The 19,123-nt window shown below is 39.6% G+C and overlaps 1 protein-coding gene across 1 annotated transcript in view; it reads left to right on the top strand.

The window, feature by feature from the left end:
* Positions 1–713: 713 nt before the first annotated feature.
* LOC108545183 (junctional adhesion molecule A) overlaps positions 714–19,123 on the top strand; it is an 83,530-nt gene continuing 65,120 nt past the window's right edge. Inside the window, exon 1 of the mRNA XM_017896681.1 lies at positions 714–843. Within this exon, the coding sequence (XP_017752170.1) occupies positions 714–843 (130 nt within the window). The remainder of the gene's footprint in view (positions 844–19,123) is intronic.

Here is a 19,123-nt window from a genome sequence, read left to right as displayed (position 1 = left end):
ACAAGTATGATGACAAATTTTTCACGTAATAATTACTAGTCTTAAATTGTCAGTGTATACGTTTTACGAGGCCCCTTGAAATTTTGTTTCATTTATTTTATATTTTTTATCTGATATTCTATTAAATGGCTGGTGATCAAATATTTCTAAATAAATCATACACAATGTATACTATAGTCTGTTATAGATATATATTACAATTAAAGTAATACCTAAGATGGTGTACTTAACACAGACAACCTGAATAACTTGTTTGAGCTTTATAATAAAAGAAAGGTTTCAGTACAAAGTGTGACCCATGGGACCCATAATTGGGTGTTAGTAACTCTTTTATTCATGCATATCCAAAATTCTATTTCGATTTTGCTAATTAAATTCAAAGTCATTATAGCGATCTACTGTAAAGGTCATTGAAGGTTACACAAGGTGAACCGCAACAAAAATAACTTCCATTTTGAATTATTACGCGATACGTATACTCGAGCAAACCTAACCTAAAAATTTTCGAGAGATGAATTTTGTGGAGACAAAAATATCAGATGGAAGTAATTTTTGGTTAATAAAAGGGAACTGTAGGGGGCTATATCGATAGGGAGACGAAGCAAGAAAGGTTCGCAACGATCAAGAGCAGGAAGTGAATTTCTGTTTATTGTTGGCAGGAAAGACACATCGCTGCACTCGAGCTGGCACGACTTTGAGGCTGGTATCGCGAAATGTACCGGAAACGATGGACCGTGAAGGCGCTGCGAATGGATTTACGGTATGGCGGCAATGGGAGCGGCTGCTGCGCGCCGGCCCTGGCCAAGATGATCTGCATTTTCTTCTTCTCGATACTGTTGCACGGTAAGCCGATGCACAATTTATACGTACTCCGAAACGCTTAGACGCGTCGCGATAAGAAAGTGTTTCCTTCTTGTCCATTGAGCTCGTTACTAAACAGAAGCTATATGTACAGCGGAACAGAGGCGGATTTACTGTACTTGGGGCCCCTGGCGGGAAAATCCTATTCCATGCTTAAAAGGATCTCCGTGCATATGTATGCACGTGTATTTCTGTAATATATACTTACATATCGATTTTAGAAAGAAGGATGTTAAAAAAGGACCATTTTTGGCATCGGAAATGAAAAATTTCTTCAGAATCTTTAAGAGTGCTTCTTCCAAGGAACAATTTCTAATGTTACGACCTATAAGAATGCTGATACACTATCGCGTCAAGTCTAGTGGGATGTATAATAATACTTGCTGGGGTTCTTCCCCCACTGCTGCTAGTGGGACTCGTCGGTAAGGCTACCTAGCAGGCCCTGCCTCAGACAAGGATACTATTGGAAAGTTTGGAAATTCTGTATATAGGAAGCGGAGAGTTTACCGAGGATTTGCGAGAAAATCCTGGAACCTCCTTAAACCTGGCATCCGTTTCCATGTTTTGACTTGCTTACATCCAAAAATAGTTCGTTTTAAAGGCTGAGACCTTTACTATATCACTTTCAAGATTTCAAACTGTCCTGTTAAACTGCACGCCACGGTACTCCGTAGTGAAGTAGTCGGAGGAGGAAAATTCTTTAATTCCATTTCCTATCGAACCAAATCGAATTTGGTGCGGGATAAAGAATCGATTAGGCCCCGAAATAGAGGGGAAAATTAACACGTTGCTTAATTCGCCCGCGATAGCGAAAATAAAATAGCTGGGCACGATAGGTATGCACAGGTTGTTCAATTACCTTTTTGTCATTGATTCTTCCTGGTACATAGGTCTGTTTATTCGACCTGTTCGCGTGCGGGATTTATTGAAAGTAAAATGCTCTTGTATTCATCTCTCGTTAATTAGAATCCCTTTGTTTCGTTCGGTCAACTGCGGCAGTGACTGTTGACTACCTGCTCTCATTACGCAGAGTCTTTATCGTCTCGTTAATTCTTGCAAAAGTAATTTTCTTGCTACCCATTGACTAATTGAAAGTCTTGCTGTTTTCCCCGGGCATTTGCCCGAAATGCCGAGGCTTTATGAAAATTTTCACGCGAGTTGATTAATTATTGATCGCCGCCGTTAATGTTTCCTTTTTCTCCGTGCTAAGGGATTATATACTTTGCATCTTTGACCTGTACAGGCTGTTACGTGTAGGTACATAAAACCTCTTAGTTAGCAAGGAACAGTGTGCTTGAAAAAAAGAACATTTCGTACAAAATTTTTAACCTTTTTTATTTTTCATTTTATGCTTTCATTTTACACATATATATTTGCAAGGATTTTGCAAAGCGTTTGTTACCCCATATGTAAATATTTTTATTTTGCAACTCATTATGACACTAAAATAAAGAGGAATCTTATTATTAGTATTCGTCGGTATACCAAGCAACAGAAAAAAAAAAAAGAAAAAATTGAGTGATAAACTATTATCATCACCGAGGTCATTGTCAGTCGATTTTCCATTGCTTCGTAAGACCTGCACTTTCCCCGTGCACTCTGTAAACAAACTTACAGCCATTCGATAAAGCTTCTTACCTATCACCGAGGTCATTGTCAGTCGATTTTCCATTGCTTCGTAAGACCTGCACTTTCCCCGTGCACCCTGTAAACAAACTTTACAGCCATTCGATAAAGCTTCTTACTCGATCCGAAAAATCAACAGAGCGATTTCACGGCTCGGAAACGGCGCCGTAATACCAGCAGTCAGGTTTTTACCACGAGAGCCAGTGCTAAACGTAATTAAAAAATCCAGAAGCAGTTCTTTTTTGAAGTAGCTAGGTTGGTTCCATGCGCGGAACACTTTGTCCGCGCGCCAGTGATTCGCGTGTCATAGAATTTTCGTAAAAGCTTGGTAGCCTGCTGGATGCACGCTGGGCAACGTTGGAAACACTGGAAACCGTTGGAAACGGTGGCAACGTTGGCGCAACGCTGGCACAGCGCGGCAAAAGCGCGCCGGGGTGGGGGTAGAGGGCGCGAGAAATCAGAAAGTGGAAACTAACGTTAACTGGTGTGCGGGCGTGGCTCGCCACGGACACATAAAAACGCATTGCAGAAAACAATGATCCCTGGCGACTTTGCAAATGTTGTTGCGGTCAGCTAACAACGCGACCACACGAGCGCCACCACGGCCGCTTTAAAAAACACTCGTGTACCTACATGTGTACTATCTGCACGACAACGAGCTCGTCGAACCGAATATTCCGCTTGCCGAACTTTTTACAATGCCGACTCCATCCCCACCACCACTACCCAGTCGCGATTATTCCTCGTTTGGTAAATATCGAAAGGTTTTTGAAGTCGACCGAAATTTTAAGAATCGACACTGTCCCGGAGAACTGCGAAAAATAGCAGGAGAACGTATAGTGCATGTATAGTGCGTTCGAGAAAAGAAGGCACAGCGTGTTTGCATCCTCACGGTTGCTTAAACTTCGCGGACAATCCCACGATCACAGGCAATGGCCGCTATTGGCCGAAGATGGTGACGACAATCATCGGTCACTGTTTTCGACCAATACCGGCCACTGCTTGTGATCATGGGCGTGTCCGCGGAGTTTAAGCAACCGTGGGGATGTAAGCACGCTGTGCCTTCTTTTCTCGAACGCACAGTACACAGCGGGTCACAGCCAAAATCGTGCACGTATGAAAATATGTTTCATTCGAAAAGTGAAGTTTGGGAATAATTTCGAAAAAGGAATAAGGTGGATATATATTGTAAATATATCTATATTCATTGTGTAATAATGACAAAAGAAATGAACATTGTTTAACACAAAAAAATGAAGTTACTATAATACATTGCAGAAAACGTCTCACAGTTTTCGAATGGAACATATTTTCACATCTAGTGTACGATTTTGGTCATGACTCACTATAATGTATAGAGTTGTTCGTGGATTTAAAAAAAAAATTTTGTTTACCTGCTTGCTAATATAATGTGCATTGCGTCGGTGGCGAAAATTCTGCACGAAAAGATAACATTTCATGTGAGCCTGCATGCATGCATATATGCAATGTTGGTAAACAGAAACGTGTCAGGTAAACTTCTTTCTATTTGATTTCGTTGCCATTCGTCGTGGGTGTTGCTACAACCTTCAAAGAGGCCCTTTCTCTAAAGAGGATAAACTCGTTACTCATAAATATTGAAACTGCCAGCTCACTAAATTGTACGCGTTCTGTTTGCCCTTTTTCGAAACAATTTCCACCGATAGCCGCAAGGACCCTTCAAAGAGTGTTACTCGAATAAATTTTAGAAATCTCCACGGCTCTGGGTATATCGCGGTCCATTAAACTGTGAATCGATAAATAAAACAAATACCGGATTTCCCTTTTACGTATATACCTATTCCGTTTCCGTTGCTGTAAATTTTTATTATTCGCCAAATTGCCGCGCACGCGAATTTCGAAATGGAAATTACGTAAAATAAAGAGATTCAAAAATTGAGGTTATACGTACCCTGGAACGCACGGATAGGCGAGATCAGCTTAGGAAGGCAAAGGATGGGCACACGATATGGCGTTCTCGATTTCCAAAGCAAACCCGACATTTGCCGGCGGTAAACACGTTTATCCGAAAGTTGTAGTTACGTTCGGTGCGTGTTCGCTCAGTATCGGCCCGATATCGCGTATCACGATCGCAATATCCAGCCACTATTTACCGCAACAACGTCTGCTCTCTCATCGACTGCGTACGATGTAATGACACGATGATGCGACGTTTGTAACTATGTTAGAGCTCCAAGCATTTATCGCAAATAGGACCATAGTTTACACACCGGGGGTTATTTAATTTCGCCAAGGTTCCGTCCATGAATTACAGGAAATGACGAATATACGTTTGCGAGTCTTGCCCGATACAGCAACGTCGCCATTAACCCTCGAAGCACGGTCCCTCGTTCAACGGTAACGGTGCCTGCCGGGACCTCACACTGATATTCCACTAACCCATGCTCGAGATCCCCACCTTTGTTCCACTACTCCCACCACTCCCTGGAATAGCCGGCCTTAGATGAGGTCGACACCGTGTCGGCTTTGCATCTAACTTTTTGGTGCAGCATATTATCTAATCATATTTTTAATACAAGGAGAAGAGTTTGTTTAACACGTTCCGTGCCACCTGTACCATTTTGTTGTACCATGAATGGTACACGCAGACATATTTATTTAATGCACTGAAAACATGTTTAATGACAAATTTAATTCTGAAAAAAATATATTTCTAGTAATAAAATGAGGCATTATAGGAAATGCAGTATAGAACAAAGCACATAAATTTGTTTAATTGTTATATATACGATAATTATTAATTACACGTAATGGTCCACTTTTTTGAAGCAAGGGATGCATAAAAATGGATTATTCGGGCTGCAAAATGTCACTAGTTTTCTAGTTCTTTTTGCTAATCGAAAATTTTCGAACTGACTGACCTTTACAGTCGAACTGATCGCAGCGCCACGTGTACCATAGATGGTGCACGGTGTGATAACTACTCTAAACAAGCTAATTACTCATGGATCGACGATGTAATGACATATTGTGCGATAATATATCAATTTTTAGTCAAAACAATAAATGACTTGAAGATCATGTCGGTCAAAAACGGCTTGGCACAAAACGTGTTAAAAAATTTGATAAACTTATTGTTATTTACGTTACCGTTACCTAGACGTATGTAACACCTGGACCTTTTTCGCGATTCATTCGATGATGATTCTTTTTGTTTTTCGAGTTTTCGACAAACTCGACTTCAACTACGTTGAATCAGCAGATATTCGCGGATGCTTATGAATATACATTCGACGCAATTAGAAGAGACAAGGTTCGAAATATTATATGTATGTGCCCGCCGCGCGTCGAACTTCGAACGCGACTGTTGCGCGCTCTATCCTTTGTTTACGCAACTAGTCCAGCTTCGCCGCGTCGAGTTGTCGCTGTATGTATATACGTTGCGAATAAACGTGGAAATACGTTCTTGGGAAATTCGTACCTCCAACTTTCTTCTTTTCCTCCTTACTAACAGCTTTCCTAAACTTCAGTTCTTTCAAGTCGTTATCCCGATCTTTAGTTCTCTTTCTCGGTGCATAGAACTCGATTCGAGTAGACGCGTCGTTCGTAATTTCTTAAAAGGTTTTTGAGGATTTAGTTGCAATCGAATTCAAGGATTTTGGATTTGGATTCACCATTCAGTGTCTCAATTTAGCATTTTGTTATTTTATTATAGTATTTTATTACAAATATGATTAAAATTAATCCGATTTATATCGCGATTGGACTCGTTTTAACTCAAACGATACATCGATATCGCTTTACAAAGATGACGTAAAAATTGAGAGGAGTCTTTATTTGGATGGCGTCACCCTGCATAGGGATCTAAGTACGTTTGCTTCGAGAAACCATCAAGCTTATCAGTTTTCGAAGCAGGACTAAGTGACGCAATGGGTCGTCATGGGTCCTATAAAACCCTGGCTGAAGCGTTCGACGGGACCCTTTTTTGGACAATCCACCGTCTGCATCATGCATCTCAGAAGACTCAAGCCTCCGCGCATTTGTACCGCAAGGAAATAAAATATAATCAAAGTTGTAATTGTTATATATACGATAATTATTAATTACACGTAATGGTCCACTTTTTTGAAGCAAGGGATGCATAAAAATGGATTATTCGGGCTGCAAAATGTCACTAGTTTTCTAGTTCTTTTTGCTAATCGAAAATTTTCGAACTGACTGACCTTTACAGTCGAACTGATCGCAGCGCCACGTGTACCATAGATGGTGCACGGTGTGATAACTACTCTAAACAAGCTAATTACTCATGGATCGACGATGTAATGACATATTGTGCGATAATATATCAATTTTTAGTCAAAACAATAAATGACTTGAAGATCATGTCGGTCAAAAACGGCTTGGCACAAAACGTGTTAAAAAATTTGATAAACTTATTGTTATTTACGTTACCGTTACCTAGACGTATGTAACACCTGGACCTTTTTCGCGATTCATTCGATGATGATTCTTTTTGTTTTTCGAGTTTTCGACAAACTCGACTTCAACTACGTTGAATCAGCAGATATTCGCGGATGCTTATGAATATACATTCGACGCAATTAGAAGAGACAAGGTTCGAAATATTATATGTATGTGCCCGCCGCGCGTCGAACTTCGAACGCGACTGTTGCGCGCTCTATCCTTTGTTTACGCAACTAGTCCAGCTTCGCCGCGTCGAGTTGTCGCTGTATGTATATACGTTGCGAATAAACGTGGAAATACGTTCTTGGGAAATTCGTACCTCCAACTTTCTTCTTTTCCTCCTTACTAACAGCTTTCCTAAACTTCAGTTCTTTCAAGTCGTTATCCCGATCTTTAGTTCTCTTTCTCGGTGCATAGAACTCGATTCGAGTAGACGCGTCGTTCGTAATTTCTTAAAAGGTTTTTGAGGATTTAGTTGCAATCGAATTCAAGGATTTTGGATTTGGATTCACCATTCAGTGTCTCAATTTAGCATTTTGTTATTTTATTATAGTATTTTATTACAAATATGATTAAAATTAATCCGATTTATATCGCGATTGGACTCGTTTTAACTCAAACGATACATCGATATCGCTTTACAAAGATGACGTAAAAATTGAGAGGAGTCTTTATTTGGATGGCGTCACCCTGCATAGGGATCTAAGTACGTTTGCTTCGAGAAACCATCAAGCTTATCAGTTTTCGAAGCAGGACTAAGTGACGCAATGGGTCGTCATGGGTCCTATAAAACCCTGGCTGAAGCGTTCGACGGGACCCTTTTTTGGACAATCCACCGTCTGCATCATGCATCTCAGAAGACTCAAGCCTCCGCGCATTTGTACCGCAAGGAAATAAAATATAATCAAAGTTGACCCTTTGCACTCGAGAGGTGAGCTTCAGTCGCCATTTCATAAAATTTGGAAGATCGATATTAATTAATATATCAAATTTAATGTAATGCAACAGTGTGCGAAGTATCGAAGTCAAATAATTCTACAATTCTATTATTATTCAATTCTTTATTTACTGCTCAAAAAAGTATCGTCAGTTTTTTAGTAGAGAATCTTTGAATTTCTACTCTTCTCTAGCCAAAAAATCGTCGAGTGCAAAGGGTTAAAGGTTCAATTTTATAAATCCGATTATTACCACAAAATTAGAAAGAGTCGAATTCTTTTCTCAGCGATGTCACGTCGAAGTGTCAGGTTTCAACCGTCGCTGGAGAAAAAAACTCCGCCATCTTTGCGAGATTTTAACTGTCGGCTGTCCAACTTGATTTATAACCAAACGCTACTGCATACAGACGATTTGGAATGTTTGGCTATAGAGATACAACGGTTCGCTGTTCGTCGTCGTTCGAAGGAACGTAATCTACAAAAGAAGAGGTGACTGTACGTCCGCCATAGCTTCTTGTGCGCGCGCATCTCGACGAGTGGACTTAGTCCAACGGAAAAGTAGGAAAACATGTCTGTTAGACGGACCTCTCCCGTTTGGAAACTATTGCCATGTAAAGGCAAAGGATATTTCCAAGGCTTTTACGGAAGAGTAGTATTCTTAGGCGATCGAACGATAAGAATTTAAGCTATATCGGAAAGGAAGGAAAGGTATAAATAAAAAGTAAACGCAGGATGAGCGGAATTACGAGGTCCCGTTACTTTTCCTCAAGCTTGCTTTGAAGTCTGCAATAACACTCGCTCGAAAAACAGCCGCAATGTAAACCCTCGAACAAGAAATTGAACGTAATTTTTGCGAGCTTTTGTGATTCAAAAGCTGCGCAAACATCCGTGGGTTCTGATGGAATGGAGGGCGAAAATAAGCGACGAAACGTGAAAGTTACAGGAATAATGGAAACGCATTGAAGAAAAGTCAATAGCGCGAGATCCCTCTGTGTTACGCTCATTCCTAATTCAAAGAATTTACGTAGCTGGCAAGCATCGGATCGTAGAAGTTCGTGGCAGCCTTCAATATTTGATGGCTGGAATTAGGTTTATTTAACAACGCGAAGGCAGTATGTATTACAGCTACGCTGATGAGTCATACACGACTAATGTGGTTTACGCTCGGCGTTTCAATTTCTCTTTGACGCGTGCTGCAATACCGCAAATACCGTGCGAACCTTACCGTACAAATACCCGGATAGACCCACTTTCAAAGATGTGGCATCGCATTTAAGGGTGGCGCTGCAACGGAGAACCTAGCTGCGAAACGATCGCGATTCGCGTTCGATCCGACGATAAAAGCGCCAGAATGCTGACACTTCCGCGACCTATCTTCAAGTATTTCCAATCTGTCGAATGCCTCGAATCCGATAACATGCGAAACGAGTGTATTTTATCGAATAAGTCAATTTTGTTAACACTAGATTTACAGAACCCGTCAATTTGACGGAAGGGTTGCTCTAATTATACGATAGTAACACATTTAGTTAACACGTTGAGTGCTACGTCAGTCTCTAGGGACTGACAGTGAACTTTCCGTTCAGGCGGCGTCAGTCCCTAGGGACTGACAGTAGACTTTTCGTTTGGACGGTGTGGATTCTAGGAACTGACAGCGAATTTTTCGTTTGATCATCATCGGTGCGTAAGACTGGCATTGTCAAGGGTTAAGTTATCAGTGACAATTAATATATTGTAAAAATTTAATTCCCTCTGCTGAAGTAAATCTTTACACTTCCGTGGCTTTTTTCGACTGATCGTTTCTTGGTGATCGCCTTTTTGCCTTTCTGGCATTCCCCACCCCATTATCTTCTGCTTATAATTTGTATATTTGTGCATTGGCTGTACCATTCTCACAGTCCAAACGACAAAGTGAAACAAAGTAATCTTTTGCTCATACCCTTCGGTATACTTGAGCGCTGGGCATCAAGTGCTCGCTAGCTGCCGTCTGAGCGGGAAGTATAGCAAAATCGGCGCCGCACTCAACGTGTTAACTTATATTAAGACTGTTAATATAATATATATATGTAGTGATCGGTTTGGGTGGATTGGCTAAAATAGCTCTGTTTTACTTCTTGATAGAATAAGATAAGCTTATACCTAGATTGACGGCTATGAAACAAGAGGGATTCGCTATGGGCACGTTCGTCTTTGACTTCTTACCGACATACTCTTAGACACTAGCTTAATCCTTTCGCTACAGAGTCTCAGAAGAAGAACCGCCACCACAGCCTAGACGTCGTATTACTTAAATATGATACCAATTGTTATTTATTTTTGTGGGATGTATCTATAACGTTCTAACTAAGTGAAATTAGCAATTTTACAAGCCGACACACATAAGTGACACTGGGCTATAGATAGATAATTCCTTTGGTACCCCCTTATGTGACACATTTGATCAAAAGGATAATGAGCACCCGTCACATATTTGTGACGCCGGGCTCAGATAAGAAAATCAGGTCGTCACGTACATGTGACGCTGGTAGCGAAAGGGCTAAGAACTCTTAAAGACTGTAGACTGTTCATGACTGTTCTGGAGACTGTGGAGACTGGAGCTGCCCGCGCCTTCGCACCCTTATTTAAAGCATCCATTCTGTCCTTTTCCATACCCAGGCTTTCCTTTCCAATCATGCCCCTTTCTCACGCAACCTCCGTGGGCCAGGTACTTCAATCACTCTAGACGCATCCCTAAACTTTCGCTCGATTTTACCATAAACATTCTTTGCAGTTAATTCGCTTGCACGCGGTCACTTTCATCCTAAGCCCAAACACACTTGGCATTCTTCCTTACAGCCGTACTTATTCCAATCCCACATATATAATTGCTTTTAAATTAGACTAATCATTAAGAAAAAAAAGGCACGTGGTTTCCTTTACCTGTCAATTTGCCAGGTGTCTTTAAAAATAGGTATACAGATAGCGTCCGTGAACCTAGTATTAAGCATCTGTTGGTGGGCTTGGGGTCTCGACAGTTAAGCGATTTATTTTCTTTCTTTCCCCGCGATAATTGCGATCTTTTATTTAACGTAATAGGCCTCCTGTAATTATTATTAATCACCTAATTACCTAAAAACGAAAAATTCGAAAGGCAATTATTATTTGGGTTAATAATTCTAATATTAGTTGAAGAAAAAATTCTAATGTGTATCACGAAGGCTGTCAAATTGGATTGAAACGCGAGCAGTGATAATTTCAAGATACTTTCATACTTAAATTATTAAATTCACTCTTTCGTCCCATTTGTTACCAATTAAAATCTCTGGCCGTCGGAAGAAGCTTGAGGCGTAACGGCGGCACGAGTTAGGCCGCGTTAACTCCGGAAGTTGGAACCATCTATCCATCATCTGTGCTTTGATCGCACCGGGAAAAAGGATCATTACTTGAACGGATTATCGGCCGTTGTTCTTCTCCGCTGTAAAAGGATCAAATTTTCTCTCAGAGTGGCTGCTTCACTCGGCACAGTCAGACGTCGGCTTTTTTCTTTCCTCGAATCTTTAACGGACCGGAAGTTCATTTCGCTATAGCACCTTCGCTAAGCACTAACTCGTGAGTGGTCTGTGGTGAAGCATTACGAAGGAAACGTGGAACGGAAATTTTCTTATATATCCACTATATTGTTGGAACTCGGATTTCAATATACAACACGGGTTCTAGCAACAAGGCTACGTTGGAAAAATACAAGTCGACGGAGAGGAAAAAATTCAAACTGAAACTGAAACTGAAACTGACCTTTCGCGAATTTTGTGAGTGCTTATATAATGTTAGTTTTTGGCGGGGTGAAGATGACCATTGACCCTTAGTGAAAGTAGTGTCAATTGTATTTGGACTCTGAAATTGGTCTGCGTTTATCAGCCGTTAGTCATCCAACAACAGCTTTCAATCAATAAAAAAAAGAACTGTCGAAAAAATCTTTCCAAAATTACACAATTGATTATAGAATTCACATATATGAGATTCAACTTAAATGTGTCACTGAGAAATGCACATGTATCAGAAATAGGAGGGCTTCACTGTTCTAGGGAATTACGGCCTTTGCGTCACATTCAGTACTTTAACTTTTTCGTAGAAAAAATTTCCCGTTGTTATTTAATGAAATTAAAATTAAATATTACGATAAAATATTATTCCATGATTTTATCTGGGTTCGTTTAATGCTCGAATTAAATTTGTAAGTACATTTATAATTATTATGCCCTACTTAGTTTCGTGGTTTTAACCCTTTGCACTCAAGAGGCGAGCTTCAGTCGCCATTTCATAAAATTTGGAAGGTCGATATTAATTAATATATCAAATTTAATGTAATAGTGAGCGAGGTATCGAAATCAAATAATTCCACAATTCTATTATTATATAATTCTATATTTACTGCTGAAAAAGGTATCGTCAGTATTTTAGTAGAGAGGGCAATACGGTGCTGAGTACAGCCATCGTCACAGTAATGTAGTTGTTGGATTAATTTGTTCACCGATGATTTAAATTCCACAGCAACTCTAGAATAACCAATGTATAGATCTGTTATGGCAAGAGATATTCACAATTGACGAATTTATACTCTTCTCTAGTCAAAAAATCGTCGAGTGCAAAGGGTTAAGTTTCCGTGGCATAATCGAACCGTGCTGCCCTCTACGCGTTCTCACTCTACAGTCACTGCACTCCGCGACGTTCTAGCGTGGAATGATCGAAGCCTGTAACGTTCTTCGTTCGAATTGTTTTCCAAACACACGCATTCACACTTCTGCAAGCAACTGCCGGCGAGTCCCCTTCTCCCAATGCTTTAGCTTGAAAACAGACACTCATAAAACAAACAACACTCTCTCCACCTCACACGTATTCATCTATTTTTGGCCGTTATCGTGGTCACGTCCCGCCATTGGACTGTTTTTTGTTATTTCTTTTAACCTTATGCTACCATTACCATTATTTCGAAGTAAATTATAACCACAGTCGAATATAACGAATCAGAATCGGGCGAAAATTTATCTGCTGATTTGCAGGGTAATCACGAGCTGGAACTTTCCTATCTATGTAGTAGCTTCGAAACTCGATAATTAAATTTCAGTTCGCTTTGCATTTTACGTGCATTAATTTTATTCAAATTTTACAAGCCATCCATGTATCATGTCGAAATGTGGCAGAATAATTAGCGCATTTTCAAAATCCGATTATAAGATTGTAAATTCGATCGTCGTATGAATATCTAATGCTAATGTTATAATTAACCTTATAATACTCGAATTGCCTTGGATTATATAGGATTATTGATGAGACCGCGAGTAAGGCATGCACGGATTATCGATTAACCAAACGTGTCAACCGATACTGCTCATTTACGCTGCTTACACCTCAGAATCGCTTTGGTTAATTTCTCGTTGCTTTTAAAAACGGAATTACCGTAGTTCATTTTCGCGTCATAGAAACGTGCCATCACGGGAGACTTTTATCGCGTTTGCGAATTTTATTTCCAGCTGAAAGATCAAATTTCCGGTTAAATGGTAGAAACAAACCAGAAAGTGGGTTAAAAATGTATTACACGCAGCTTGGAAACTCCATTTTTTTTTTTTTTTTATAACGATTTTATATTTTAAAAAAATATACATATATACAGGAATCTGATCATAGTTTTATCAGAGAGAGGAAAAAAAAATAAAGTAAAGACGAAGTGAAAAATAAAAAATGAAACATTTTGGGAAAATGATATTTTAATGCTCGCGTTTTGCTCTATCGCCTCTAGCGCCAGGTTGGCTAACTACGTGGGCGAGGTACAGGACTGTGCACGAATTTATGCATTTCTAATTTTCGAAGCAGTTAAATACATATAGCGAAATCTCGGCCGCACGGTTGCCTCAATGCGTATAAAGACGGATTATCCTTTATGACGACTAATTAATTAAAGTCCCGCTCTAATTTAATGCGGCAAGTTGGTAGCACTGCGAGCTGCCGGCTGACCCGACTCTGGACATTTCCCGGTAGAATTCAGCACAAAAGGAGTGTCGTCGGGGCAAGATCAATCATCCCGGAAGTTAGATTCCTCTGACCACGAAATAATTAGAACGTCCGATTGAGAGCGGACAAACGTGGCTGGTAAACTCTAAGCGCTTCAAAATGGCGCCTGGACTTGGAATCAATTAACCTTTTTATCGTCGGAAGCGATTTATTTCGTCAATTCAAACTTTTTTCTCTCTTTTTTTTTTATAAATCCTTTAATCGTTCGTCGATGAATTTCCATGTTTTTCGATTTAGTATTCGCGTTTATAGTTGTCTGTATTTTTTTACTTTATTATGAATTTGAAATAAAAAATAAGTTAAATTTATTTCTAAATAAACTGGATATAAACTCAGAGAGTAATTGAAAGACTGTAACAATTAGTGAAAATGAAATATGTTATATATGTAACTACAAAGATCTTACATGTATCTTAAATTACATTATTTTTTACAGATCTGTCAATTTTGACTTTTCTGACATTTTAATTGCATCGCTCTTTCACTTATGGCTCTTAAGGCCCGTATAAAATAAAACAAAAATATTTGCAATGTCAACATAAACAATTTAATATAAATTTTAATATTGGTGTTTTCCACGTTGTTATTTCAATGTCAAAATCATTAAAAAATTGTTGTCTTTCTATTGTCGCCATGATGACACGATATCTTTACACTGATTATACTCTTCGATAAAATTATAAATGATAAAATCATTTTCCCTATAAATTGTTTCTTTGTTTGTTTATCTAGGGACATTTATTTTCACGTTCTTTATTATTTAATAATCGAGTCAGGTACAAGTTTTAACATTTCGTCTCTACTGTGCGCGTGATGATTTAATTCGGCTTCGCTAGTTCTCCGCACCGCTCACAGATGGCACTTTCGATAAGCGAACGCCCCGTTTGAGAGGTTAGAACGGGTAACAGGTTGAGGAACATCGTCGTGGATTTCTGTAAGACTTCAGACGCGAGTGGGGGCTTTGCTAGTGGTAATGGAAAGTCGTAAGTCGACGTTTCTACGTTATTTTTGTTCGCAGATAGTTCGTTTCGGGTCGAGGGGGAAGACGTCTCTGTCTCGATTGCGGCACTCGTGGTTATCTATAAATTTCCAGCTGATTGCTTCCGACTGGAATCATCCGATAATGCTTCCAGTGTCTCTTTGGTCTCGAGTTGACCGATGGTGGGTCCGGTGAAACCCACGGTCAAAAACGGTTCTTTCGGTGAAGAAACTTTCAAGAGCTAATTAAATACTCGCATGGTAGCTCTTTGCCAGCTGATTTGGACGAGACGAAACATCGACAGGTTTCTATTAGAAAATTTAAAAATAACGTATTGAGTGGAATTAGAAATTATCGTAGTTTATAAACGTGATTTATTAAGAGTATAGTGATTGAGTTTAACAACTAGGTTGGTTTCAGTTACTATTGAGGATGGAAAGAATTAGCGTGAAGTTACAACTTGCAGTTCTTCGTCAGAAATGATTTAAGTATTATATCGAAAAAATTAATATTTTTCAAGATAAATTCACCATGTATATAAATAAAATTATTCGTAAATTTTTAAGTATACGTACCTGAGTGTGAATATATATCCAAAGTGTTTTAGAATTTGTGATATAATAATTACAGACAGTTGTTATTTACCCTTTCAAAAGTAAGTTTCGACAGTCTTAAGCCGGTTCTCCTCTCTAGCGGTTTAACTCACTAGCGCCACCACGGTCCATATCTGCTTTAAGCATTGATCACGAATATGGTACGTACTGTCGAATCATTTTCTAATTTTACTGACACGATCTTGAAATCTTTTTCTTGCTACTCGTGTTATAATGTTTGCACAACATTGTTATAATGTTTTACAAATTTTTCGAAAAAATGTGCGTATAATAAATTAAATTTTATCTGGAATAACACTGGTCGAATTCAACAATGTCTCGAATGGAATGTAGCATTCGTGGAATGCATTTACTCGGAGACAGGTCCCCAGTGTTTTCCACGAGTGGCGTGAAAAGATTCGCATAGATCAAGGCGACAAATAACGCCACTCACCGCAATATCCAAACCGGGTGATACGTCAATGTGCAATTTACGATGTTGTTACATCACGGCTAGGGGAGAGCCCTTTCTCTGCTCGCCTAGTCCGTGAGGAAATATGGAGCAATCGGGTAACAAATCTGAAATTTATAACGGGATCAACCGTTTAAGTCGATGACGGCCCCCTCTAGATACGTTACTGCTAAAGTACCCCTATTTTCGAATCCGGGGGATAAGAAACGCCATGTTATTTATTTGCCTCCATTTTGGTGTGACTATTGACAAAGTTATCGATAAATATAGAATATTATAAATATCGAATTTCTATGATATCGAAATGTTATCGAAATATTATCGAAGTATTATCTATATTTCGATAGATCGATAAATATCGATTAATTTGATCGAAATTATTTAAAACATATTAATTTATCGCAGCTTTTTGCCTGTACCTGCTAATATATATATTTTAAAATTTGACGAGCTATAACAAAGAGACATAAATTTTCTACGATGTCATCATAAGGCATGTGTTGAATTATTCTTGATCATTTGACTTAACGATAGTTTAACGGCAGTATCGATATATCGTAAAATATTTAAGTACTCACTTCCCAAATTCACGGAATGACTGTTCCATTAAATTTTGCTTAACACGTATGAACTGTATTTTGAAAGATATCGTAAATTTTCAGTATGCCGAAGAGTGGTGGTGAATTTTAGATTCGTCTAAATAATAGTTGAATTATGTCACGAAAAGTCGATATGGAACTGTATTAGAGAGAAACGGGTCGTTTTCGAGAGATAATAACGAGATCGAATAACGAAAGATCCAATGGACTCGAGAGCTTTTTACCGAGGGCTGATTCACTGCATGTCGGACACAGATGATACAGTACAGACTTATCGGAATATTCGTAGGATCCACGAATTCCATGATCTAGTCGGTGAAAAACGCATGAGATATTCGACAGTCCGGAAAGAGATAGCCACGAACGTATTCGTCAAAGAAATTCCTCTTTAGACCGATACTGGCGACACCTGTGATTAATTGTATTAATTCTCCGCCATTGTTGGAAAAAAAGAATATTGTCAGCGATGCAAAACGAGATTGAAATATAAATTTCATAGAAAAACTCAACACATTGTACGTTGGATCAGTTTTATCCGAACTTATTAACATATTAATGGGAGAAAAGTATATTAAACGTATTGCATAATATATAAGGCACACAGCACGTCAGCGCATTCGCCGTGGATAAATATTAAAGAAGATTAATTAGAAATTTCCTACATTTTCAAAATATAGTATATAGTGCACTGTATTTTAAGAAACTGCACTGTGTTTCTTCAAAATTAAAAGTAAACAAAAAATAAAGTATAATGGTCATAAATAGCCCTAAAAACTAACCAAAAATTAGTTCTCACATTTTCATAAATTGTAAGTCCCTCGTTTCCTAAATTGATTTTCGATTTTAATCCGCCATATTGGATTTGATAATTCGAATTTTAAGGTTTTGACCTTACATTCGGAATCAGTGACCCCGAAAACGGGATATAGCCGAAATTTACAAAAATCCCCGTACTTTTTGATTTTTGGTCAGTTTTGGTAGGCATCATCAACTGACGAATATTCCTCGTCTCCACTGGACTTGGCGAATCGACGTACTATTTGTTTTGGCGGATCGGACTGTTCGCGTAGCCGAAGCAATTTGTTACGTATGACCTGTAAAATGTGTTATTCGTTCCACGAGTCCAACGAGTTTTCGTTTTCTGTGCGGAAATGAAAAATCAAGGAAAACCCATAACCGAAAGCGTTTGCACCCGTTACTAGAAACCGACGAAAACTGGAAAGAATAAAAAAAAAGAGGAAGGAAATCACGCTTTGCAATCTGTTGCAAGGGGAGGAGAATCGGGTGGTTTCTTCAGGAAGTGAGTTTATTTTGAATCCGACCAACGCGTAGATCGAAGGCAGTTTGACCTTCCAGAAGAAAACAACAATGTCGGAAGAGACTGCGAAAGTTTATGTAGACCGGTTTAAATTCGAATCTCTGAGAAGTTGTGGCGACCCCTTTGGGAATCTGCCAAAGCAAAACACGGTATGTACGTGCTCGCGCCTCGACTCGGTCCTCTGAACACGACCGTTTTCAATTTCGCGGATCGATCTTAGCGACGTGAGGCTCGTGAAGCATCATGGGACACATGAGTCACGAGGAACACGGAAAGAAGTACGACAAGATGCACAGTGAGGCGTAACGCGGAAAGAATTCCCCCGCCGCGCCATCTAGGCTGCCATTGGATCGCGAAGCGTTCCAGTCATTAATATTCAGGCGGTATCGCGTTACGCGATGCGTAGGCACGGGCGAGATTGTCGAGATATTTCCGAACTGCATATCGACTGGACGTGTAGGGAGAACGAACGAAATGCATGGCGAGGGTGTTGCGCGAAAAGACGAGAGTCGAATGGCTGAATCGCGCTTTCAGAATTTCCATATTTATGCAGGATACGTCGTTTACGAAAAGCTCTGGCTGGCACAGCTCGTGCGACGTTGTGAACTACGTCGTTTCTTTCCTCGGCGAACTCGCGGCAGTCGCGACACGGACTTCGACAGTTTTTGACTGGCTACGTCTTTTTAACTCGAGAGCTGACTGACTAACTGCGAGCTCATGCAGCGGTAATTCGATACCCTTCGCCGAGAGGCATGTTTTTTGTTTTGTGACACCGCCGGTGGCCTTCATAGCGTTAGCACTGTTGATTCCAAAAGCGAACACACGGCCTGATATCTGTTACGAGGAACGCTTTGATTCGCGGTATAATATTCTATCTCGCGTCGAGGGGAATGCGATTTCCATTTGCATGGAAACGAACGGATAAAAACGAACGTATTTATGAACAGTCGATAGCGAGATTAAAAGTATACAGTCAGACAATTTATCGAACGTGATAATTGCGACAGAGGGAGGGTATCGACGTGTTCGTTTGATACGCATCGGAGTAGTTAGTCCGTTTGCGAAAAGTGGGACAATATTTTTATTTTTATTTTCAGGAATTGTTTTTTCGACAAATAAAGATGTAACGACCAACGTTCACATTCCCACCGCTAGATGGAGGTTTGAGATTTGTCGCAAGTCCTCGGTGAATCCTCGACTCCCATAAATACAATTCCTATGCTATCTAAGTATCCCCGTCTAAGACAGGGCC

This window comes from Eufriesea mexicana, unplaced genomic scaffold (assembly GCF_001483705.2).
Source record: "Eufriesea mexicana isolate 0111107269 unplaced genomic scaffold, ASM148370v2 scaffold320, whole genome shotgun sequence".
Taxonomy (NCBI): domain Eukaryota; kingdom Metazoa; phylum Arthropoda; class Insecta; order Hymenoptera; family Apidae; genus Eufriesea; species Eufriesea mexicana.
Note: the sequence above shows the minus strand (reverse complement) of the source record. Positions and strands in the feature narration are given on the sequence as shown.